The sequence below is a fragment of the Euprymna scolopes genome, chromosome 19 (genome assembly GCF_053919585.1).
Source record: "Euprymna scolopes isolate OS-2025 chromosome 19, ASM5391958v1, whole genome shotgun sequence".
Lineage (NCBI taxonomy): Eukaryota > Metazoa > Mollusca > Cephalopoda > Sepiida > Sepiolidae > Euprymna > Euprymna scolopes.
Window position 1 is genome coordinate 139,384,630 of NC_136500.1, and position 27,592 is coordinate 139,412,221.

The window sequence follows — 27,592 nt, forward strand, 5'->3', positions numbered from 1 at the left end:
GTCTCGCTGTCCCTTCGCTCTCTCTGTCTGTCCCTTCGCTCTCTCTGTCTGTCCCTTCGCTCTCTCTGTCTGTCCCTTCGCTCTCTCTGTCTGTCCCTTTGCTCTCTCTGTCTGTCCCTTTGCTCTCTCTGTCTGTCCCTTTGCTCTCTCTGTCTGTCCCTTTGCTCTCTCTGTCTGTCCCTTTGCTCTCTCTGTCTGTCCCTTTGCTCTCTCTGTCTGTCCCTTCGCTCTCTCTGTCTGTCCCTTCGCTCTCTCTGTCTGTCCCTTCTCTCTCCCTTCTCTCTCCCTCTGTCCCTTCTCTCTCCCTCTGTCCCTTCTCTCTCCCTCTGTCCCTTCTCTCTCTCCCTCTGTCCCTTCTCTCTCTCCCTCTGTCCCTTCTCTCTCTCCCTCTGTCCCTTCTCTCTCTCCCTCTGTCCCTTCTCTCTCTCCCTCTCTCTGTCCCTTCTCTCTCTCCCTCTCTCTGTCCCTTCTCTCTCTCCCTCTCTCTGTCCCTTCTCTCTCTCCCTCTCTCTGTCCCTTCTCTCTCTCCCTCTCTCTGTCCCTTCTCTCTCTCCCTCTCTCTGTCCCTTCTCTCTCTCCCTCTCTCTGTCCCTTCTCTCCCTCTCTCTGTCCCTTCTCTCCCTCTCTCTGTCCCTTCTCTCTCTCTCTGTCCCTTCTCTCTCTCTCTCTGTCCCTTCTCTCTCTCTCTATCCCTTCTCTCCCTCTCTCTCTCTGTCCCTTCTGTCTCTCTCTCTCTGTCCCTTCTGTCTCTCTCTCTTTGTCCCTTCTGTCTCTCTCTCTCTGTCCCTTTTCTCTCTCTCTCTGTCCCTTTTCTCTCTCTCTCTCTGTCCCTTTTCTCTCTCTCTCTGTCCCTTTTCTCTCTCTCTCTGTCCCTTTTCTCTCTATCTCTGTCCCTTTTCTCTCTCTCTTTCTGTCCCTTTTCTCTCTCTCTCTGTCCCTTTTCTCTCTCTCTGTGTCCCTTTTCTCTCTCTCTCTATCCCTTCGCTCTCTGGCTCGCTCTCTCTCCCTTCGCTCTCTCGCTCTCTCTATCCCTTCGCTCTCTCGCTCTCTCTATCCCTTCGCTCTCTCGCTCTCTCTATCCCTTCGCTCTCTCGCTCTCTCTATCCCTTCGCTCTCTCGCTCTCTCTCTCAAACCAATGACTATGACAATGTTTTGGTAAAAAGAAAGTTGCATAAAAAAAAATTAATCTTTTTTGCGTATACCCCCCCCCCCTCCAAAAAAGACAAAACAAAAACATTGCTTTTTTGGTTTACTTGTTTAATTGTGTGTACGTATTGTATGAATTTATATTATACAGAATGGAACGGGGTGGGGGATGCTGTCTAAGGGTAGATAGGTGTGGTTGTCCTACTTTTGCTAGGAGAGTTCGAAATGTTAGACTGGTCCAACTGAATAGACTTGCCTTGCCGCCAGCTCAACTAAGGCTTAAGTCTTTCATTTCTACTAAAATACTTATACTAGTTCGACTTGTTGATGTGTAAGCGTATCTTTTACTCTGCTATCACGAACCGGTGGCAAGCTGGGGGGGGGGGTCAACTTCTCTTCCTCAACTGCATTGACATTGCTAGGGTAGAAATGCCTACACACGCGGAAGGGGTAGCAACTAGCTTCTCCACTTTCAGCTCCACCAGTACTGCACCTGGGTGTTTGTATTTCCTTTTTTTTTTTTTTTTTTTTTTTTTTTTTTTTTTTTTTTTTTTTTTTTTTTTTTTTTTTTTTTCTCCTCTCCAACTCAAAACAATTCCCTCTGGCTTTATAAATAGTCTTGGCAAGAATATTTTATTTTTAAAGTTTTATTTTTACACCGTTACATAAACGCAGCAACAAATTTGGATTCTTGAAGAATTTTACTTTTTTTTTTTTTTTTTTTTTTTTTTTTTTTTTTTTTAAATGCACTTTATATTAGGGGAATGTATCAGAAACAGAAGTTTAATGTGAATAAAAATGTGAAAATATTTTGCTAATGTCAGATGTTTTCCAAATCTCATTTGAAAAAAAAATATTAGTAGTTTTGCATCCATGCATGTGTTGGACGACTTCGTCTCTGGATAAATTTTTCATTTATCCTTTTTGTTTTGTTTTCACGCAATCACATTCGCACTGGTTCTCGCCAAATCAGTAAAGTTAGGCAACGATAAGCCTGGCCAGTACCAGATGGGTAACCATTTGGGAAGGCTAGAGGTATGTACAATGCAGAGTCGTAGAAATTTCCAGGCTAGTATCTGGGGGTGCGTTTAATTCACTAGGGGAGATGCAACCCCGAATCAAGACGAAAAGCAACGGGGAAACTATTGTCTTTACGTTTCTTCCTGAGATTACTATGGCTCTACAAGTTGGAGAGCCGTGGTCGCCGACATTGTTAAAACAGCAGTGCCTGCATTTTTCAAATTCATTTTTATCACTTATTTTCCTTGGCCTTCCGTGAACTGACCCTGCTATCTCAATTTCTTGTTCTGCACATATCCTATACTGTTCAGATTTAAACATCCTCTCAGGTCATCGGATCTAAATCTGTCTTTAAAGCTCGGATTACGCATCCATTGTATCATTCTCTTATTTTTCTTCATGCAACATACGTCCTCAAATCTCATTTACCAGTTTTCGCTTTCATACACCACACTGTGTACGCATGCCTGATAGTCTTCCCTTAGTCGACAGTGGCAACACTATGCTAGTTAGTAATGACCAAAGTTCCCTAAACTTACTCCATCCACTTGTCTCTTGCAATTACACTAGCATCTGTTACAACTCCAATAGAAGTTCAAATTCAGTTCGTTCCACAAAAATCACTTTCATTTTGGAGGTGTGTGTTCAGCAAAAAAAAAAAAAAAAAAAAAAAGTGGTAGCAGACAGGCAGGCTTGAACCCGTTCTGCGAAGGAAGAAAGAATGTGAAAAAAAAGTGATGTCTTTTCCGTTGAGTCCATCGCCAAACCAGAAGTGGCGAAGGTTTAAATTAAGGCGTGTCATTCGAAAAGAGGGGGATGACTTTCAAAAATATCGGCAAAAAAGCGACCCCCCCTCCTTGTAGCAAAGTACCCAGTTAAGGGTGAAGGAATTAATGTTTTTAGCCAATTTTTCAATATTTTCAACCGAAAGGGTCGAGCTTCAAAATGATACGAATCTCGTGAAAATTTGTCGCCTCTATCGAAAGTTTTAGACATACATACATACATTTAAACAGATAAGTGAGATTTATATTCTAGATGTTGGCAACCTTCATGTGGTCTCTCTCGTAAGTACCCAATGTTTTTCTAGAAAGAATTTTGAATAGAAAAATATCTGGGAAACCAATGCCAATAATAGAACCTTTGGATTCATACGATACAATATGATGATAATGATGACCAGGATAACAAAACTTTTATACAAAGTCGATACAAAAATCTATTATATATGAAAAGCAGTTGTCTGCGTATATGTGTGTCTGTATATTCAATTAAGTCAAAAACTATAAAACACACTTAATGTTGATATATCTTGGTTGACCTTACCCCTGGATGAATAATGGTTGTGGTGTCAATTTTTCAGTGTTATGTATTTGGAAATATAATGCTGAATCATTATTGTAGGAATCTATTATATAAAGAATTGTGTGTGCCCAGCTAGAGAGGAATGGGCTGAACGGAGGAGAAAGGAGTTTTTGTAACATGGCCATTACGCTCGAACAATGCTCATTAGAGTTCAAACGTCTCTCAGATCCCCACGCCTTTCGTGTTGTCAAAAAGGAACAAACAAAGAAAAATAAATAAATCCAACTGGGCTTCTGTTTTAGCAAAAGGCATTTATTACCATTATTTTCTAAACAATACCTGTTGTTTTTTTTGTTTTGTTTTTGTTTTTTTACTGTTCATTTTGTCAGCCATGAGGTTAACAACACCCTGCCGTCTCGACACCAGCTTAAAAGTCTCTCATCAGCACCATGGGGTCACACGTTATTCTCACCCGGCTCATGTTTTCCTTTCTTTGCCTTGTTACGTGATGCATTTTCCTCCTTTTATTTATTTATTTTTTTTTTCTTCTGATGCAACCTGTACACACTTACTAATTTGCATAGTGCTCAAACGGCTACTGCTGCTAATACTTTGGCTAGCTATCTACCCTTCGGCTGCTGCTATTTTCACACACACTCATATGCACTCTTATGGTTGGGAAGAGAAACAGATAGAGAGATAGAAGTTTTAATAGAATTAGGTTGTACATTAGTCCTAGTAAAGTCCAGGTAGCCCTGCTAATATAAGAATAATAAAAGCGAAAATGTGCGTATGTATGTATGTTCGCTTTTTGTATATGTCTGTAAAAGGCTTTTTTCCGAGAAGCGGTCAGTTGGCTCACAACTTAAAACTTTTTATATCACATATAAATCATAATATCTACGAGTTAACAACGGAGGTCGCCTGTCTATTCAATTTGCTCGACTTTGGGAAGATAAATATTCAAGTTTTTGCTCGCCGCATGTGGATTAGGCTTTTTCGTATAATAAAAGCAACACTAATTCTGACGGTATTTTTCCGGTCGCGATCGCCGGAAATGTCCGAAAGCAATCAGATTTGATCAATGTGGAAATATATTCCTTATATCAGACAATTGCTATTCAATTTGGACAGTCTCCTTTTTATGGGGAGCTGGGCCCCCCCCCCCAACATCTTGGGAAAATAAAAAAAGCGTTCCCGCAGTAAATGAAGCCAAAGTTGACTTCATTAAGTCATTAAAACGTGCACCTGCCAATTCTAAATATTTAAATAAATTCAAACGTGTTTCCGTTAGTATTTCGCAGTAGCCCAATTGTTAACGTCGCACGTTTTTTTTTTTAGTTTTTTTTTCACACTTTAATTTCTAACTTTGCCTCAAGGGTTCGTGTTCGATCCTCATACTTACCTACCAAAATTTTTTTTTTTTTTTTTTTTAAATTTTACCTCAAACCCCCAGCCCCCCCCCCAGCCCCGGTGTTTTGATTTACCCAAAACCACACACACCTCCAAACACCCGGGCCACGCCGGGTACCCCCCACTAGTAAAAGAATAAAGTTTAAATTATTAAAAAAATCATCAGAAAATGATGCTGTGTTTCTATTTGTAAACTCAAATGAAAAACTTTGGACTATTTTTCAAATGGAAGCTTAAATGCCAGAAGTGAAAGAAGAAATGGTCGACAAGTTCATTTGAAAACTTGACTATCATTAATAAGCTTCTTTTTTTTAATTTATTTTCAAAGTGAAAGTTAAAAATAAATGCTATTAAAATCCATGTGAACTTTTTATTTTTACCAACGAAAATATTGATGCTATTGTAGGAAACATGTATATTAGTCATTCACAAACAACTGTTGCATTGCACAGGGTGGCCCACTTAAAAGTAGCTCGATCTCTCTAATCTTTCTCTTACTGACCAACTGACACCACAAGACAAAATGCAATTCTTGTTCCAAGATTGCACTATATGCCACACGTCTCACAAATCAATGACACAAGTTTGTGACCTGTTTATGGACGAGAGAAAAATGAGCTAAGGGTTATGGCCACTACGTTCCCCGGACTTGTCATCATGTGATTTTTATCTTTGGGGGACTTTAAAACAAAAAGTTTATGCAAATAATCCTCACAATCTAGACCAACTAAAGGAGAACATTATCAACACTATCAGGAGAATCACCAGAGAAGATCTACAGGCAGTATCTGCAAACGTTGTTAAACGTGACCAGAAATGCATGGATGTCAACGGGATCACTTCCAGCATCTTTTATAACATTACATGTGATTTAAACAAGAAAAGAATGTTCCTCCTCTTTACTACATTTTTCCTGGGCTACTTTTAAGTGGTCCACCCTGTATTACAGATTCTTTATGTAACTAGACATAAGAGTTTCAAGCAGAGACTTGTCAACCTGCAACGCCATCGTACCCACCACGAATGTAAGAGAAATGCTTTTTGTATATGTTTACATTATCTGTTCTAATTTTGAAGAGTAATGTTTTATGCTAATTTAAATTTTTTACTGGAAAACTCCGTTGGCTACTTTTTTTGATTTTAAAGTGTCTTTAGCTCCTTATATCAAGTGGTTTTATACAGTGTCTGGATTAAAAAAAAACAGCAATGGTCCGTAATTGAGAGGGCACAATCCCTGATCTCTCCATTGATCAAATCCAAGGGAGATAATTCTAGACTTAGTAACCTTTTTAAGCTACTGAAGCAATATTAAATGAAGTATTGTATATTTTTGTACCATTTGAATAAACAGGATTTAAATGCAAATCATCTCAAAATAACTCTTTAATACATGCTTTCATGGCATTCCGTGCATCAATATAGGATGACCTGCATGTACCCTACTAGCATACAATAAATTTTCTCATGTGCAAATTTTCACTGTAAGGCGTCTTTTTCAAAGAAAACTATTTTTTTCATTGTGCTAGAGGTATTAATCGTGAGGGGGGAGAGAAAGAAAAGTATATATCCAGTGTTATTGATGAATGTTGTCAAGTATAGTAGATTGGTCACATTTTTGAAAACATTACTTCGTTAATTTGAACATTTTACCCAAATGTTACAAGGGTCGTTTCATTTTTTTAACTAAAAAAGTTGAAGAGCTACAAAGACAGGAGTGGTACCAATAAAACGAACAACTTTTTACGCTTCAGAATATATATTTCTACATAGTCACCACCATTATCAATGCACTTTTGCCAGGATTTCAATGTATTTCTGCTTCTGACATACGTTCATGACAGGGGTCGCTTTCTTAGTCTCACACACCGTCAATATCTACAACAGAGAGATTAAACTTTCAGGTCATTAATGCATAAAATCAGTCATAACAATGCAATCTGCAATCCCCTCGGATCCATTCGGGTAGAAAAAAAGAAAAGCATTACTTTTGTATATAATTTTTTTATTTTTTATTTTTTTTATTTAATAATTGCTTCAGTATGAATATGGATTGAATAGGAAAAAATGCTCCCACTCCTAAAACATCAAAATCTTATTAGAACAAAACTAATGAAAAAGTATTGAATTTGTATTATGTTTAGTTTATTATGCAACAAAAGTGTCCTTGTCCACAATTCCCCAATTTAAAAAAAAACCAAAAGATTTATGTACCAATGATGAAATGGATATACTTTCCAAAAAGCATATACATGGATCAAGTAATTTTATTTTTAAATAAAAAATTCAAATTTTAGTATATCTGAATAATGACCATCTTGTCCGCCATTTTTTAAAACACTCTAAAAAAAAACAACAAAAAAATACAAAACAAAGGGAGATAATTCAACATAATTCAAACTTCAAGATTTATGTTGTAATGCCTATGAATTTCCATCATTTGCTTAAAATGATTATAGATTGTGAATTCCTTCTTTCTCTCGAGGGAGAGAGAGAGAGGGAGAGAGAGAGAGAGGGGAGGAGGGGCGAGAGCGAGGGGGCGAGCAGTCTCTTCTCTCTCTCTCTCTCTCTCTCTTCTCTCTCTTTTTCTCTCTCTCTCTCTCTTTTCTCTCTTCTCTCTTTCTCTCTCTCTTCTCTCTCTCTTTCTCTCTCTCTCCTCTCTTTTCTCTCTTCTCTCTCTCTCTCTTTTTCTCTCTCTCTCTTTTTCTCTCTCTCTCTCTTTTTCTCTCTCTCTCTCTCTTTTTCTCTCTCTCTCTCTTTTTCTCTCTCTCTCTCTCTTTTTTCTCTCTCTCTTTTTTTCTCTCTCTCTTTTTTTCTCTCTCTCTTTTTTTCTCTCTCTCTTTTTCTCTCTCTCTCTTTTTCTCTCTCTCTTTTCTCTCTCTCTCTTTTTTCTCTCTCTCTTTTTTCTCTCTCTCTTTTTTCTCTCTTTTTTCTCTCTCTCTTTTTTCTCTCTCTTTTTTCTCTCTCTTTTTTCTCTCTCTCTTTTTTCTCTCTCTCTTTTTTTCTCTCTCTCTTTTTTCTCTCTCTCTCTTTTTTTCTCTCTCTCTTTTTCTCTCTCTCTTTTTCTCTCTCTCTTTTTTCTCTCTCTTTTTTTCTCTCTCTCTTTTTTCTCTCTCTCTTTTTTCTCTCTCTCTCTTTTTTCTCTCTCTCTTTTTTCTCTCTCTCTTTTTTCTCTCTCTCTTTTTTCTCTCTCTCTTTTTTCTCTCTCTCTTTTTTCTCTCTCTCTTTTTTTCTCTCTCTCTTTTTTTCTCTCTCTCTCTTTTTTTCTCTCTCTCTTTTTTTCTCTCTCTCTTTTTTTCTCTCTCTCTTTTTTTTCTCTCTCTCTTTTTTTCTCTCTCTCTTTTTTTCTCTCTCTCTTTTTTTTCACTCTCTTTTTTTCTCACTCTCTTTTTTTCTCACTCTCTTTTTTTTCACTCTCTCTCTTTCTATATATCTCTCTCTCTCTCTCTCTATATATATATATATATATATATATATATATATATAGCTGAATGTCTGTGTGTCTGGTCACGAATAGGCTCCTATATGGTTGACTATTTTAAAAAACTGATTACATATAATGATAGATGTATCGAGACACAGGAATGGATATGTTTGATCCTGCAGAACAGTGGTTCATTAAAATTGTGGGGTCTACGTTTGCGCCTGGTCCACAAAGTATGGAAATAAAAAAATTAAAAAAAACGTTTGCAAGTGTTTTTGGTATAGATATACATAAGAATACTTTGATAAGTATGTTTTAACTTAAATGGGGATGGTATAATAAAATTGTGGGGGTCTGCGTTCGTGCCTGGCCTCCATAGAATGGAAATAGGCACAGACTTTAAAGACTTTTCATATCTGCATAAGTATACTTTGATAATTATGTTTCAGTTTGAAGAAATATGTATAATAAAATTATGGGGTGTTCGTTCGTGCCTGACCTCCATAGAATAGAAATATGTCACAAAGTTTAGCAAGGTTTTTTTAATATATATCCACAGAATATTGTGATAAGTGTTTCAGTGTGAACAGGTATGGTATAATAAATTATGGGATTTATCTATTTTATTTTTACTTTCATCATATTTTGCTTTGGTTTTGATACCTCCGAATTCGAAGCTATCTCTTTACAACCCTTCCTTTTCATAACCTATCATACTTTCATAAATCAGGCTGATTTTGAACCCAGTCAACGACGGATACTTTTGCTAGTGTGTGTGTGTGTGTGTGTATATATATATATATATATATATATATATATATATATATATATATATATATATATATATATATATATATACACACACACGCTAAGAGAATTTCATGCTTGTGTGTATGATATCACCCTCCTATCCTTTCTAAAAGATTATTGTTGAAAATGCAATGCAAAAGTGGCTTTTTTTTTTTTTTTTTTTTTTCTGATGAAACTTTTGTATTAAATTTGAAACTCTCACTTAAATAGACTAAGATCAAAGCATAGTATCTGTACTGTCGAAAACTAGTACAATAATACTGTGGGATCTGTATTCATGTCGGATCCCATAGAATGGAAAATAGATCACAAATTCCTCCAAGAGTTTTGAAGATAGGTTCCTCCCCCATAGCAGATATGTTCTCAAACTAATTGTAACCCAAGTAATTATAAAAGTGCATTTCAGTTTGAACAAGCAGGGAGACCCGATGTTACCCAGGATTGAATGATGATCAACAAATATTTTACACTCCTATATTTTTATTGTCATCGAAATCCGTGAAATCACCCGGGAGGAAACTTTACATGCCTCCATGCAGTAACCTAGTCCAAAATATGTTATTCTAATTTGCACTCTAGAGAACCTACCGTTTTCTTGTATAAAATTATTTTATATAAACTTCTTTCCAGTTAACGAAAACAAAAAAAAAAAAAAAACACGCAATTAACTTGCCCACAGTAGAATTTGTCCTAACATTGTTGTTAAACAATGTAAAATAAGTTTCAATTATCGGTAATTATCGGGGGTATTAACTAAGATCACTCTCAGACTTATATACTAAAGTTCTGTAAATTTTAAAAGAAAATCTGTTCAGCCGTTTTGGAGTCTATAAGAAACACTCACACACACACAAAGTTGCATTTATATAATTGTAGAGATTATAGTATAGAAATCAAAGCCAGATAACTTTTTTTTTTATGTAAAATAAATTATTTATCTTTAAGAATGAACATGCTTTTGCCTATAACAAGTCTTTATCAGGTTCTGACAATTTCTTTTCTTTTTTTTAATGATTTTGTCTTTGATTCTTCCAATTAACAAATCGAATAACTAAAAAATTTGTTTTTATATTTTCAGAAAATGCTGTTCTCTTGACAGGAGCGTTTTGTGTACAGCAACTCTAATGGGTTGTTGGATTTGTCTCCGTCTGAAAAGTTGGCCTGTTTCCAATTGATATTCCAAGGTATGCAAATTTGTTTATTTATTATTTATTTATTTGGTTATTTATTTATTTATTATTTATTTATTTATTATTTATTTATTTTATTTATTTATTTATTTATTATTTATTTATTTTATTTATTTATTTATTTTATTTATTATTTTATTAATTATTTATTTATTATTTTATTTATTATTTATTTATTTTATTTATTTATCATTTATTTATTATTTATTCATTTTATTTATTTATTATTTTATTTGTTTATTATTTTATTTGTTTATTTATTTGTTTGTTTATTTTTTTGTGTTCACATCCAAAAGGCATATTGCTATTTGGGCGTAAAGAGTGAGGTTGGTGGGGGGGGGGGAGGGGCTACTATTTGGGACCATATTTAGAGGAGATAAGAAAGATGTTTACATTACATTTAAACTTTTGCATATCAGTACAGTCAGAGAAGCAGGTGATGGGGAGGGAATTGCAAAGTCTAGCAATGCAAGAAAGAAACTATTATAGTAGAAGGCTTTCTAGTATCTAGGAACTTCTACAGTGAAGGGGTGCGATTTTGTTGCTAAATGGGTTTGCCTGGTCTGGGGTACGTATGTCAAGGTGGGGTGGTACAAGTGTGAGTTCATCAGAGCATAGTCCATTAAAATATTTGTAAAACAGGTACACGAATGCTATGTGACAGGGGTTGAAGCTTAGTTGACAGTGTGGGACTTATTAGATTGGAAACTCTACTTTAGACCTTGTCCAAGATGGAGAGACTAGTAGTAGATGCATCAGTCCAGGTACGACAACAATACTCCATGGGTGAATGGTGGCTTTGTAGAGGTATAGGATACTCTTAGGTGTGAGCAATCTTCTATCATGATAAAGAGAACCCACCGTCTTTGCAGCACCTTTTGCAATGTCCTGTGTATTTGTTCCAGTTCATGTTGCTTGGGCACAAACAGTAAACCTGCAACACCAACCAACTCTTGCTCCTCCCCCTTTTTTTTTTGTTTTTTACTCCTTACATTTTATCAGTGAGTATTTTTGACAAAGACTAGTTTTTTTTCTTTATCATCTATTTTGAGTAGGCTATGAGATTTCCAATCTTCTCGTAGTATTCATAATTCAGCTGTCAATTTATCTTACAAGTTAATGATGATGCTTTGTTAGCCGATCATGATTAATGAAGAAGGTCACAAATATCTAAGACAAGCAGGGTTATCTGGCATTGCCCGCAAGTATGGATAACAAAATAGAAACCATTTAAAAAAAAAAGAAAAAAAATGCTACAAAAATTTTTTTGAAAAAAGTTTTACGCCACTCAGTTTTTGATTTATCAACGTTTCCATACTTGTTGACACACCAATTCGTGTGAGATCACCGAGGTTCAATGTGAAGTCTGACCAATACTAGATGAGCAACCATTTGGGAATGCTTGGCGCTAGATCTCATCTCCCCATTACTGGGGTATATATGCAGTTTCAGACCAATTTCTTATTCCCTGTAAACTTCTTCCTTCAGAGGAAGCTGTCATTGTTTAAGTCCCACACCAGGTATTACTGGTTTACTTTATAACATTTCCATGGCATAACTTTGGGAATGCAATATGAAGAAGTATGGCCCAAATAAAACTTTGGCTTATCCTTATGTTGTCAGGCAGAGACATGTAGTGTCACGAGTTATATATATTTTATCTTCCGATTTCATTCTTCTTACATTTCATGAACATGAAATGTATTAGCATAATTCCAATTGATATCTACTCTTTTTTTCTGAAATTTTAAAATGGTACCAGTATGTCAATGTGATTATACCAGATGGGCAACTATTGGGAATACCAGGTGCTGTAAGTAGGAGGACCTTGACAACTTCTTGCAAGAACTGCAAAAACCTAAAGTTATCTTTCTATACAAGCGACTGGGATCCACTTGTGAATTTGATGTTCCCATAAAACTTCCTCCTTTGGAAGAAGTTGGTTAAACCTTCCTAGGGTGAGTGCTGCTTCAGTTAGTTTTTTTTTTTTTTTTCTTTTGACTCCGCTTCTCACTCTCACAACTGTTTCAAGTTAGAACAAAAAAGCAAGAAACGCAAAGTTGACTGACTGCTGTTTCGAACCAAATTAGTGCAAAAATCAAAGGAATGAATATTACAGTAGTATCTCAAATGAATTTTCCCATAAGAAATTAACTGAAAACCAATTAATCCGTTCTTGGCTCCCCAAATCATCCAAGTTAACCTTAATTAACTATAAACCACATCTTCCTGATAAATTAAAAGCACATTCAAATAGTAATCTATAAATATAAAAGCGCAAATGTACGTATGTTTGTATGTGTGTTCGCTTTTCTGTATGTCTACAAAAGGCTTTTTTCAGAGAAGCGGTCGGTCGGTTGACAACTTAAAAACTTTTTATATCACATATAAATCGATATATATCACAGTTAAAAACCAAGCTCACTTGTCTATTTAATTTGGTCGATTTCGGGAAGATAAATATTCAACATTTTTCGCTCGCCGTATGTGGGTTAGTCTTTTTCCTATAACATCTTGGGGGAAAAAAAAGTGTTCAGCAGTAAATGAAATACTATCCCGCAGTCAAACTTGACCTCATTAACTCATTAAAACGGGCACCTGTCAAATCCAAGTAATTAAATAAATTCAAATGTGTTTCTGTTAGCATCTCGCGATGGGGCAATGGTTAATGTCGCACGTTTTTTTTTTGTTCACACTTTAATTTACAACTTTGCCTCAAGGGTTCGGGTTCGGGTTCGATCCTCATACTTACCTGCCAAAACATTTTTTTTTTTTTTTTTTAACCTCCCCACCCCTGAGTTTCCACACACACCTCCAAACACCTGGGCAACGCCGGGTACTCCTCGCTAGTCTATATATATATAAAAGCGAAAATGTATGTGTGTATGTTTGTGTGTCTGCTAAAAACTTTCGACAGACAGAACAAAAATTCACACACTCTGTATCATATTGAAGCTCCATCCTTCGCTCGAAAAATTGGCCAAAAACGTTCATTTTTTCACCCTGAAATCGACAATTTTCGACGGGGGGGTCAACAAAAACGGTCCTCTCGTTATGACGACCGGTTCTGCGCATGCCCTGATTTACTTTAAATAGTTGAAAAACTGACTAAATTTCATGTACGTCGCGTTGGTCAGTTGGTTAGCGCGTTGGTTCATTATCTAAACATTGAGTTCGAATCGTGGTGTGAGATGCCTTTTTTATTTTTTTTCGATTTTTTTTAAATTTAAATATTGAACCAGTGTTATTTAAGCCATTTTTCACGTAACGTTCGTTTTTCTGTTTTTTTTTTTTTTTGTTTTGTTTTTTACTTCGCTTATCCACCCCCGACCACACACCCAAAAACACCCGGGTACCCACCGATTTTTTAAATTTTAATATCGAAACAGGCTTATTTAAGCCATTTCGTTTCTGTTTTTTCAATTTTTACATTTAACATTGTTCGTTTGCCTTACGTTAGTTTTTTTTGTGTTTTTTTTTATGTCTTGATTACCCCCCCTCGCTTAAGTTTTAACGTTGTTTTCTTTTTTTACTTTGCTTATAACGAACAAACCTGGTCATCAACCTCATTTGCTGAATAGCTATTGCTCTACGACTTCCGTGCGTGCACCTATCAATTTGGTTCTTAAATAAATTCAAACATCTTTCAGTAACTCATTCTGACTGGCCGATTTTATTTTCAAACTTCGCCTCAGGGCTTCGGGTTCGATCCTACCAACCCCCCCCCCCCGGTTTCTTTTTTTATTTAACAGCACACACACACCTCCATACACCCGGGCAACGCCGGGTACCCCCGCTAATTAAATATAAAAAAGAAACAGTAAGAAGATAAATAAGATGATATTAAGGAAATAAAATGCGAGTTTATTGTAAGCACTTACAATGGCTGGAAGACAGCGGCAGCTAACGTATGTGAATGTGTGAGGAAGCGCAAGAGACTGTTTACAATATGTCTGTACTTACACTTAAAATTAAAGTTAACTTTAAATTTTTGGATTGCACAAATTTCTATTTTTTTTTTTTTTTTTTTTTTTTTTTTTCTGTTTTTGTCTTTTTTTCTTCTTTTTTTAACATCAATTTTTACTTTTCTTCACTTTCTTTTGCCCTGAACCTGCAACACTTTCACGTTCTACGGCTCTCTTAAACAAAAACCTATCTAAGGAGGTTTGTCTTAGCCTCCCTTTCAAAATATTACAGACATGCGTAAGGCAAGAGTAATTAAAAAAGAGCTATAGCACGACCTGTAGCCACTTTTTCTGAGTGTTTCTTTTCGACGAAAACGGCAATTTCCTCCCAATTAGCCAACACCTCTTTAATCTTCTTTGTAGATGTCACCTTCTCTGGTTCATCCGCCTTCTTGTTGCTGGTCTCCTGCAACACCTCCGTTTGTTGCATCGCCTGTAGTTCCTTCAACTCTTCTGTTGTCAGTTCCTCCTCATGCTCCTGCACAAGTGCATTAATATCCTCCTCATCTACTTCCGGCCCCACGGACTTTCCAAAGGAAACGATCTTGTCCAACACCATGTCGGACTCAGGCTGAGGATCGAACCCTTCAAAGTCTTTTTCAGCGCTGCAATCAGACCACAATTTTTTCCTTAAGATTTATTGTTTTTGGCTCAAATCAAGTTATTAAGTTAGGAACCTATATCTAAAATTTCAATTATTTATACCCAAAATTGGCGGAGGAGTTCGGTAGAGTTCTCAAAGGTCAAATTGTTGAACTTTGACCTCTTAATAGCCAAATTTCTGGCTGAAAATGGATTACAAAAATTTTCCCAAATCTTAGTACCCTGTATATCAAATTTTGAGTCAATAGACTTAAAATTGACAGTTATTGCATAGGGAAATGTACACACACACAGACAGACACACACACACACACATATATATATATATATATATATATATATGCATGCAGAAAGCTTTAGAAAGGAGTTTACTAATCAAAGTAAACTCAAAAACAAATATAAATATTGCTATTCATATCTTAATCCCAACCAAATGAAAAAGCTCAATGCATTCACTTACGATAGTAGAGCTTACATTAAACAATAGTAAAAACAAAGCTGTAAAATAGAAGTTTCCAATAAGCTTTTATTTTTTGGCAGTTTTTATTATTATTGACTTTGTTCTTACTATTATATATGTATAAAGACTAGCAGGGCTACCTAGCGTTGCCTGAGGTGGGTGGGGGTGTAACTTATCTCTATTAAAACTTATTTACCTCTCCTATCCATCTACTTATCTTTCTCTCCACAATCCTTCTTTCTCCTCTGCATAGAAGATTCCTATCTAGTTTGATGTATACACACACAGACATTTCTCCTTTAAATAATATACTTCTCGAGTAACGAGTCAGCATTTTTTCAAAATTAGTACATGATAATTATGAAAAAATTACCCCCTTGACAAAAACTGACTCAGTCGTCCATGAGAATAATCTTTTCTAAATTCTAGGTATTATTCACCTGGATCAACATGAAAATATATACTTTGTGGGTGTTTGTTTTGTAGTTTTTGACTTTTAGCTGGACATGCAAACACATACATAGACAATTACCCTTTACCCTGACATTTGCCAGTGAGCTTGTTTCTGTCCTCACTGTTGAATAGTGGAGGGCCGAAGATGGTCGTGTGAGAAATGCAAGAAAAGGTCAGTTTGATGGCCTCAATGTCTAAAATTTGTAGAGAGCAGATATTTTTTCCTTTCATTTTATAACGGTTTTTGTCACTCGACACCAAAAATCAAAGAAAATGGCTGAAAAGTTTGGCTTGTTTTTCTCTTGGTATTACAACAGCAAATCTATTGTCAAAAATCTGAGAGACTAAGTGGTTGGCAACCTATTAATGCATAAAACAAAAGATGTAGCAACAATTGTTTGGTGGAGCAGATGATAACGCATCAGCAGCAGCAGGTAGACATGGATTGGTGAAGAGGCAATTGAGTAGTGAAATCTGTTTTATGAAATCATTTTGAAACTGATTGTTTTAATAAGCCTTAATGAAAACCTCTTCAACTTAAAACCTCTATTCATTATAGAGAGAAGAGGGGGGCAGTTATGGGGAATATCTCTAGTACAGTTTCTTTATCTTATGCTCATGAGTTTGTTAATCTGCATTGACTATTCATGTGAAAGTATGATCTATTTTAGATAAGACTGCACCTTTCAAAACTGAATTTCTTAACATAGTGTTATGACTAGTCATAAACTATGATGAACAGAATCTCTAGTTGGCTCATTAAGAAGCTCTAGGAAACTTATTAATATCATGTTATGACTAATCATAACTTGTGATCAGTGAATATCTAGGGAGCTCATTAATATCATATGTTATGACTAGTCATAAATTATGAACAGAATCTCTATGGAGCTCATTAATATCATGTGTTATGACTAATCATAAACTGAACAGAATCTCTATGGAGCTCAGTAATATTGTGTTATGACTAGTCATAAACTATGCCTAAATCAAAATGTAGATTCTATGGACAAAGCTTCTTTTTTAGAAGTGCACACCTGTGAAACTTTCTTCCGTTTGCCTGTTTCCCACCTGACTACAACTTGGATGTCTTCAAGTCCAACATAAACAAGTTCCTGTTGAACCACCCCCTTAAGAAAGACACTTTATCAAATCTCAATTACTAGCGATTACTAAGATATTATCCCATTGATTACTGTACACGCAATAACCCTTATGCCCGAGTGGCCTCTGGGCTTTGATAAGTGGTGATTTCCTTGTAAAATAAAACAAGCAAAAACAAAAAACAAACAGAATCTCCAAAGCACAAAAATTTCGGTCATACACTTGCATCAATTTGTAACATTAATGTTGCAGTTAAAGATTTAAAAAAAAATAGTTAAAAATTAATGACAAAATAAATTTTATTGTATATTTCTGAATTTTTGAGATGAGGATTGATAATTCATATTCCGATTAGTCTGACTACTGTTCTCATTTTGAGTGTTACGATCTTCAGACGTACCTTGTCAAACTCGGGAATCTGCACAGAATTTCAAACTGGACCGTTTATTTAATCAACATGGGTTAGCATGCTCTCATTCCATCAGCCATGACTGGGTAGAAGTCCTAAGTAATTCACAATTGTATTTTATAAAGTCCTAATTGATATGGGTTGCATGGTTAGCGCAAATTTTGAATTATTTTAATCATTTAATAAAATAATTCTTACATTTATTGTTGACATGCATGAAGGCTCTTGGAATTGATGAGTTTCTAAATGTCAACAATGGGACTAAAGATTTGCTTATCTATCAGCTACAACATGGTTATCTTCAAATCTAATGTCAATAAACACAATTGTGATAAACTATGCTGATAAGTCATCAAAATTACAATCTTCTCACATGAAATGATTAATTGTAGGTATAGACTGCTTCATACCCTCCAAAAAATTCCAGCAAAAACCTAACAGCCAGCCGTGGTTCTCTCCAGAATGTGCTGCTGCCATTGCGCACAGAAACCACTTTTCCCATTGCTTCCAACATAATAGATGTACTGAGACTAAAGCCGCTTTCAGAACTGCTAGCAATCACTGTAAAAGAGTAATAAAGAATGCGAGAGAGTTGTATGTTCAGTCCGTTAAGTCCAAAGTAGCTGAGCAGCGGCTTGGTTCCCACCAGTTTTGGCAAATAGAAAACAGGATTCTGAACAAAAGAACCCCAACCATCATCAATGGACCTGAGGTAATCTCGTCAGCATCAGACAAAACTAAACTCTTTGCTCAGAACTTTGCAGCTGACTCTATCCTATGCGACCAAGCCCCCCCACTCCATATTTCCTCCTGTATCAGAAAACGTGCTATGCAACATACAAATATCTGTGCGTGATATTGTTAAGCTAATTAAAAACCTTGATTCCAGTAAAGCAACTGGCCCTGACGGCATTCCAATTATAGTACTGAAAAAACTTCAATCAGAACTAGCTCCCATACTTGCAAAGCTGCTTAAGCATTGTCTTAAGAATTCAGGTGATCAGTCATCTTCCTCTCAGTACAGACCACTAAGTCTCCTGTACGTCATAAGAAAGTTACTGGAATCTGTGTTAAATAGAGAAGTAGTCAACCATCTCAGCAAAAATAACCTTAGTGACATGTAACATGGTTTCTGTTCTGCTAGATCTACAGCAGATGTGCTTACAGTTATATCCCATAGGATTAACGAATCGCTCGCTGTGGCTTCCTTTCTAGGGCAATTGCTCTTGACATATCAAAAACCTTTGATGGGGTATGGTATAAAAGTCTACTTCATAGGATCTCCAGCTAAGGTATAGCTGTAAATGTCTTAATTAATAAATCATTTCTCTCTGATAGGTTCATAAGAGTAGTGATTGATGGGCAGAAATCAGAAGCTCACAGTATTAATACTGAGCCCAACACTATTCCTGATCTACATCAATGATCTTCCAAATCACATCCTAAGATCATTCGTATACATTTATGCTGATGACACTACCATCTATGGCAACACATCAATGGTCTGAAATGACCAAGTTCTCTCTGATTCTCTTTCCTCTGATCTTGAGCACATGGTACAATGGAGAAAGAGGTGGCTGATAACTTTTAATGCCTCTAAAACCAAGCCTCTACCTTTCCATCATAAATGCTTTGATCTCCATCTGGAATCAATTGAAATACATGGCTCTCATCTTGGGGAGGCCCCATGTTTTGACGAGCTTCTGGGCTTGACCTTTACTCCTGATCTGAAATGGGACACATACATCAAATCTGTTGCCAAGGTCGCAGGAAAATTGGTGGGATCGTTCTACCACTCCAGTAGATATCTCCCTGCTGCTCTACCTATATAGAAGCCAAGTATGTCCAAGGATGAGGTATTGTTGCTACATCTGGGCAAGAGCTGCTAGAAAGACCTTATCTTCCCTTGACAGAGTTCAAAAATAAACTTTGTAGCTTGGTGGGGGATGCCCTTTTCTCTGCAACCTCTTTCCCACAGAAGAGATGTTGCGAGCATATTTTTTTGTTTTTAACCATAAATTATTAGGTGAAAGTTCAGCTTTTTTTTTTTTTTTGCAAGAAAACTTACATTTTTTGTGTTTTCTTTTTTAAGAAAATTGGCTATAAACGTTTCTTTTTTTTTTTTTTTTTTCATAAGAAAAGCTGAATGATGTTTATGAAACCCGTAAATTGTTAGGTGAAAGTAAAGAAAAGTTTGTTTCCAAGAAAATTTATAAATTATTTTTTGCCAACAAATGTTAAAAACTAGACAGAAAAATACCCCCTATCACTCAAAAAATAATTACATTTTTTATACAAAAAAATATTGGTTTAGCGTTTCAACACTTGAACAACACTCACCTTAATCTGGTAATAATTGACTGAGGATCCGGGTCAAATTCTTCAAGAATACTGAAAAATTCTCTAAAATATGAGCAAAGAAAAGAAATAGATGAATTTGGAAAAGGATTGGGAGGTTTTGGCACCTGTTATTATAACAATGTTTTTCTCGTCTGCAAAAAAGTCTCTGTCATTTGTGAGAAATAAGTTGTACAAGTTTGTAAATGAAGTTTTTCATTTTTCTAAAAATCAGTTCATTTCTTTTCAGCTAATGTACTTTTCCTTTTCGTGTATTTTAGGTGCAGCCACTGTGTGGTCAGCATGAGTCGACAGCCATCCAACGCAGGAAAAACCCGTGGACACAATCAACAAGGTAATTACATATAAACATGTTTTTTTTTTTTTTTGTGTCTTTCATATCCTTTCCACCTACATCAAACATGATAAATCAAGAAACATCATTAGAATTTGTATTTCTTGTCTTAGTTTAAACTTGTTTTTATATTTGGATTTTTTTAGCACATTTTCCCCTTTCAGTCTCAGCAAGTCTTTCCTACTCCTTTTGTCTAAACGCTTCTTTTCCTCCCTTTTTTTTCATGCAACACATCTGTTTGATTTCCTTCAACTCAGCAACATGCCTTTTCCATTCCACCGGTGTTCTGGGATGTGCCTTTTCCGTTCCCCTTGTTGTGCCTTTTCATTTCCCTCCGTTGTCCTGTGTCCTGCAGTGTGCCTTTTCCGTTTCCTCCCCGCTGTCCTGCAGTGTGCCATTTCTGTTGTCCTGTGGTGTGCCTGTTCTGTTACCCTGTTGTCTTGCAGTACGTCTTTTCTGTTCCCACAATTGTCCTGCAGTGTGCCTTTTGTATTCTCCACGTGACTATTCCATTTCCCATGTTGCCTTTTCTGCTCCATCCCCCCCCCATTGTCCTGCGGTATGCTATTTCTTCCCCCCCCCCCCGTTGTCCTGTGTTGCACCTTTTCTGCCCCCCCCATTGTCCTGCGTTGCACCTTTTCTGCCCCCCCCCATTGTCCTGCGTTGCACCTTTTCTGCCCCCCCCCCCATTGTCCTGCGTTGCACCTTTTCTGTCCCCCCCCATTGTCCTGCGTTGCACCTTTTCTGTCCTCCCCCCCCGTTGTCCTGCAGTGCACCTTCTCTGCCCCCCCCCACCGGTTTTCCTGCATTGCACCTTTTCTGTCCCTCCCCCATTGTCCTTCGTTGCGCCTTTTCTGTTCCCCCCATTATCCTGCGTTGCACCTTATCTGCCGATGTCTAGTGGCATGCCTTTTTCGTTCCCTTTTTGTTCTGTGGTGTATCTTTTCAGTCCCATGATGTGGCTTTTTTTTTTTTCAACCCACTTTATCTTATACCAGGTCTTTTCCTGCATCTCATTTTCCCTCTTTTCTGATGCATATTCCCCACTCTCTTTCTTGTTGTACTTTCCGACCCCCATCGCATTGTCATCACATTGTCTTACGCTTCTTTATAAATATTGCTGTGCATTTCATGTCAAAACTGGATGATTCCAATTATGAAGGTTAACTGACTAAAAAATGAAAAAAAAAGGTGACTTTTCTGAAGTTTTATTTTTATTTTGATGACTGTGTTTATTTTCGTGCAACTATTTAATAATTATCCTCGTCACGCTCCTTCATTTAAAACAAGTTGCTTGAAAAGATATAAAATAAATTCTTTACTGCTTTGTTTTCGTCAATAAATCATATCCTATTAGAATTGAAATAAGACTAAATGTTTTTAGGATGTGTCCATACAAACTGCACGTTTATTTTAAATTGAACCTCTCAAAGTTGTTAGGACACTTTGAAAATAATGGAAAGAAATTAGCAAAGTGTCACTAGAAATGTGTGCATTCATCTGTAAAAAATGAAAATTGTTGCCATTTTGCAGTATAGACAACAAAACGAAAAAGTGATTAAGAAAAAAACAAATATATAAAAAAAAATCTTACCAAAGGCAATCTAAGTTATTTTTCTTCCTCCCTGAATAAGATTTTTTGTTTTGTTTTAACTTATTTTAAAGTGTTTATTCAGTTTGAAACACAAGTAATGCTGAGTCTTGAGTAGAATAAGAAAGAAATGGCTGACCTGAAATGGTCATCTGGGATGTCTCGATAATCGTTAAAAACTTAAACAACAAAATATGGTACTTGTACATTTGTTACCATGCTATTTTTTTTTTTTTTTTTTTTTTTTTTTTTTTTTTTTTTTAAATATTTTCGAGTTCAATTCAGTTTTTACAATATTTTTGTTTATTGTTAAGTAAAAGTACAGAACAGTTACAAAATACCCTCCCTCTTCGGTCCTGGATATGACCTTAAACTATATCCGATGATGTCCCAGTTTGCGGGCTTTGGGGAGTGTGGAGCCATCCTTTACTTGCCATTGCTCCCAGGTCCACTCTGACCCGGAGTGATAGTACCTGTTAGGGTCCCAACTATGGGTTAAATAGAAACTGACTTGAAAAAAAAAAACAAATATATACTATTAAAAAATTTCCTTCAAAATCACTGGATTCGGCATTAAATAATGAAAAGGGTTGATATGCCGTAAAACAACCAACCAACTCTCTCCTGTTCATGTTAAGAATGGCTTTCTAAATAACATTATTTCAGTGCGGTAACATAGATGCATAAGTACCCCAAATACTGGTAGAAACGCGCCTAATGTTACCAATCATGCAAAAAAGTAATTGTCTACCTGTATTTTGTTCAATTTTCAATTTTTGAGCGATTATCGAGACACCCTAAATGACTGTCTCATGTCAGACATTGTTTTTTTTGTTCAAACTTAAGACTCGGCACTACTCGTGTTTCAAAGTAAATAAACGTTTTAAAATAAGTTAAAACATCAAAAACGTATCCAGTTAGAGAAAAGAGTAACTTCTCTTGCCTTTGGTAACATTTATTTGTTATATATTTGTTTTTGTTTATTTTCCTCATTTTTTGTTTTGTTGATTATACTGCAAAATGTTTCTAATTTTCATTTCAATCTTTTGGAATCCTGTTCTTACCTCGTTATTCTGTATTTGAACTAATTTTTCCTTCCGTTTGTTCAAAATAATAACCTACAACTCCACTCAGATTTTTTGTCATGATGGATGATTTTCCAAGAAACTCATTTCCAGAATTCTTCATAATGTTTGCATTACTTGTATTTTTTGGACTATTGTTCGCATCTTGAGTGTTATTTGTGCAACGTTTCAGTTGATGTAGCCTTCGACCTTCATCAGGCATGTTGGTCGCCATCTTAGAAAAGAAAGGAGAAAAGTTACTGGTTCCATAGGTGGTTTCCTATTCTTGGAGTTGTTTTTGTTCGCCATTGTTTCATGTGTGAAAAAAAAAATTAAGTATAAAGAAAAACAAAAATTGTACAACCCTCCTTAAAATTTCAACAGTAAAAGGAAGATAATTGACTGTAAAACTTTATTAGAATTACCTCCATTTGTAAGTGAAAATTTTTTTCACACATATGAAACCATCTATATATATAAAAGCGAAAATGTTTGTTTGCGTGTGTGCGTTTTCGTATGTCCAAGAAAGACTTTTTTCCGAGAAGCGATTGGTCGGCTTACAACTTCTTAAAACTTTTTATATCGCGTTGAAATCATAATATCTACGAGAAGAACAGGGGTCACCTGTCTATTTAATTTGCCCGACTTAAAAAAGTTAAATATTCATTTTTGGATCGCCGCATGTGGATTCGACTTTTTCGTATAAAAAAAGAAGCGAACAGACCCGCAGTAAATAAAATACTGCCCCACACTGAAAGTTGACCTCATTAAGTCGTCAAGTACGGGCACCTGCCAATTCTTAATCTTACTTAATAAATTCAAACATCTTTCCGTTAAACGTCGCACGTTTTTTTTTTTTTTTTTTTTTTCATACTTTATTATTTTCCAACTGCGCGTCAAGGCTTCGGGTTCAATCCTTCCTACATACCTACCAAAACTGTTTAAAAAAAAAAAAAAAAAAAAAACACCCGGGCAACGATTTTTGTTTTGATTTACCCAAAAACACACACACCTCCAAACACCCGGGCAATACCGGGTATCCCCCGCTAGTGGTGAATAAAACAAAAACAACTCCAGTTCTGGTTTGATCACCAAAGTTAAGTGAGATTAAAAATGGCCAGTTTTGGATGAGTGTCCGTTTGGGAATATCAGGTGCTGTATGTGTTATTTGCTGGAGAGGCACACACGTAACAATGTTTTGTCAATCCAAGACAGACTTCGTAATGAATCTCAATCTTTACTATTTTGTGTATGTGCAAGTTCCTTCCTTATACGTTCCGAAACGTCTGAGCCTATCTTTTGAAAATTTTACACAAAGGTAATTTATATGTCTGGCAGTGGTCTTAGATATGTTTTGTACAGAAATTCATCCAATAAGTATCGAAAATCGAAAACATCTGATCTTAAAAATAGGCTTACTTTTTTAAAAATTAATATATTTGTAGGGGAATATTTTACGTTACACTGACAAGGGAGATAATAAAATCTCGGCAAATACTTTTTTCTTAAAAAAAAAACCCAAAAAAAACAAAAAAAACAATTATTGTCATCTGGAGATATAGCTCGGTGGTAGAGCATTCGTCTACAGATCGAATGATCCCCTGTTCAATCCCTGGTGTACCTCACCATTTTATTTTAATTTTTTCTTATCAATAGGAGTCCAATTTACGATAAAAAAAAAGAGGTACGATTTAAAATCGCCCCAGTTAAGTCTTCAATTTGCACATTTTAAAACTAAACATTAATCAGTGGTGAGTTTTCCAGGGCATCCTTCATCAAGCCCAAATGATATTGTAAACAAATACAGACGGAATTTGATGGACGGCATTATCTTTTTTTTTTTTTTTTTTTCCGAATTAGTCCACCGGGCAAATTATTCCTCATAATATATAAGATTGAATAGAGGATTGATTCTATAATAATACATACACAATCTACATCAATTAAAATATCATGTTTAAGCGTATTGTACAACCGGGCAATGCCGGCTAGTATTCACTATGCAGCATCCCTATTTCTCTTTTTGGGATGAAGGATTGACTAAGGAAACATTGTCATAATTGTATGTTATGTAATTTATAATATAAATCTCACCTGTCTGTTTAAATGTATGTATGTATGTATGAATGTATGTATGTATGCCTAAAACTTTTGACAGAGGCGACGGATTTTCACGAGATTGGTATTGTTTTGAAGTTCGACTTTTTGGACGACAAATATCGAAAAATTGGCTAAAAACATTAATTCCTTCACCCTCAACTGGGCACTTTTCTACAGAGAGGGGTCGCTTTTTTCGTCAATATTTTCCATTTTCGATTGACTAGCCTTAATTTAAACCTTCGCCACTTCTTGTTTGGCGATGGATACAATGGCAAAGACGTCACATTTTTTTTGTTTTTTTTTTCACGTTCTTTTCCTCCTTCGCGGTACGGGTTCAAGCCTGCCTGCCTGCCTGCCTGCCTACTGCAACTTTTTTTTTTCAACACACGCCTCCAAACACCCGGGCAACGCCCCGGGCACCTAGGCTAGTATATGCTATAAGGAAAATAACGCTCATCGTAGTCTGTCACAGTCACACTTAAGTTAGAAATATCATATAAATTGTTAAACTTGTAATTTGAATGGTCACATCTTCTGACAATCCATTGTTTTCCTATTTTTAATTTTCCCAACTTGTTTATTGTTTTATAAATCCATTATTTTTTTTTTCTGCTTTTCAATTTAATCGTTGCATTTATGTGCATGACGACTTTTTGTCTTTGTCTTCCGATTATTCTAAAATTAACAGCAGGATAGCAATCAGTAAAATGTAACCTAATTTACAGGTGTCATCATCGTCAGCAGGTGAGGGGGAGGAAGGGGAGGAGGAGGAAGGGCTGATTATTTGTGGCCATAGATTTTCTTTCTTTTTTTTTTTTTTTCTATTTTTTTTCTTTTTATGCCGTTTTCTTTTTTACCTATATTATTCATCACTTACTATCTGGCTTCTAAAGAAAAAAAAAACTTGTGCATGAGAAGTAATTTTTAGACATCGGCTTTTATGACGATGTTTTCGATTATTTTAATTTGATTTTTTTTTTTCAACATGATGATGATGATGATTAGTGAAAATGAATTTCCTATTAGAACAATCGGAAGACAAATAAGGCAAAATCGTTTTATTTTATTTATTTTTTTCTTAGTCATGAAAAGCAAATAAAAAAACTTTTTTTTTTTTTTAAGTTGATTCGTATTGTTGATCCTGATTTCATGGAATTGTCTTTTTTGTGTGTGTGCGCCTGTTTCTGTTAAATCTTTCGACCCCCCTCCCCTTCCTCTCATCTCTGACATTTTGTGGAGAGAAATGTCATAAAAAAAAGTGTTCCTCCCTGCCTTTGCCTGTTTTTTTTTTTTTTTTTTTTTTTTTTTTTTTTGCAACTGATAAAGTTTCCGATTTTTTTTTTTTTATCCTTACAAGTTATTATTATCCTATCCTTCCACGATTGCCCCCCCCCCTACTTCTCTCCCCACTATTGCTCCCCTACTTCTCTCCCCACTATTGCTCCCCTACTTCTCTGCCCACTATTGCTCCCCTACTTCTCTGCCCACTATTGCTCCCCTACTACTCTTCCCACTATTGCTCCCCTACTTCTCTGCCCACTATTGCTCCCCTACTTCTCTGCCCACTATTGCTCCCCTACTTCTCTGCCCACTATTGCTCCCCTACTTCTCTGCCCACTATTGCTCCCCTACTTCTCTGTCCCTTTTTGGCCTCTCCGATCCCTATTGTTCCCCTACCTCTCTGTCTACTGTTGCTCCCGCCTCTTTTTCTCTCTGCCTTTTAACTCCCGTCCCTCACTCTCTACTGATATTGGCTCATTTCTCTAAAAACAGTTCTTCTCCTCCAAGACTCTCCTCCATTGATGATGAACATACAGCCTCACAAGTCTGAGAGGGAGTGCGGGGCTTTGAAATGTAAGTGGGAATATTTTCACCCTCCCACCCTTACTCCTTCCTTGTACACCAGCTCTCCCCGAGCTCCCCAAATAAAGATTAACACAACCATTGCTAATGTTTAAAAGCATGTTTTCTTTTGTTTTACACGAAACTTCCAATGAACTCATTGATATAAATTGACTCTATGGCCATATAGCTGGCCAAATCTTCAGTCAGATCTATTCTGTTGCAGTGACCAATCTTTTTAATCACGCGCTATTTTTTTTGTTTTTTTTTTTTAATATAATTTCTGGCTTGTTTAGCGTTCAAAATCAACGTATTATGGTTCATTTGTGTTGCCATATTAATGTAAAGATATTTTCCCGTTCCCCACTATTTTAAAAATAAATTTAGATAAATAAAATGAATTTATTTTATTGTAGATCAAAAAATGATTTCGAAATGAGAAATAAATTGACTAATCACAAGACGATTCTAAATAAATTTGAATAAAAATATATAGATGAATGGAACCTTTTGAAGGGTTTATTTATCTTTTTATCATTGGCAGTTTTACGGATGGATTTCTTATTTTATTTAAAAAACAGAAATTTAGCCAATCAAAACTAATGCATACAAATTTTTTTTTCTTAGTACAAAACTCCAGTTGTTAATGAGTGAAAATGGGAAAAAATTTTATTGAGACAACTCCTTCACTTCTCTGGAATATGACAAAACAAAATGAAAATATCAATAGGATTAAATATGTAATCAATGAAATCGATTGTAATTGCAATTTTTTTAGAACATGACCAAATATAACTGGTGAAACTGAGTGAAATATGGATTTCTGTATAATAAAAGATCTTAAGTGTTTATATATAACCACATTAGCTGGATATATAAGTTATGGTTAGGGGGGGGATCAAGTAAATTCATTATTTTTATATTTTAGTGGTTATAATATTTTTATTTTCATTTCCAGCAAAAACATTTCTTTAAAATTGCAAATTCACTTTATAAATTTTAA

At 35.7% G+C, this 27,592-nt stretch overlaps 1 protein-coding gene across 4 annotated transcripts in view; it reads left to right on the forward strand.

Moving 5' to 3' along the window:
* Positions 1-27,592, forward strand: part of LOC145239997 (E3 ubiquitin-protein ligase SIAH1A-like) — a 179,544-nt gene that overhangs the window by 127,179 nt on the left and 24,773 nt on the right. For 2 of the 4 annotated variants that reach the window (XM_080103580.1, XM_080103581.1), the window contains 3 exons: positions 10,195-10,300; positions 19,919-19,992; positions 26,521-26,601. In XM_080103580.1, coding sequence (XP_079959706.1) covers positions 19,941-19,992; positions 26,521-26,601 — 133 coding nt within the window. In that variant the 5' untranslated portion in view covers positions 10,195-10,300; positions 19,919-19,940. The remainder of the gene's footprint in view (positions 1-10,194; positions 10,301-19,918; positions 19,993-26,520; positions 26,602-27,592) is intronic. The other 2 variants (XM_080103583.1, XM_080103582.1) reach the window with 1 other exon arrangement.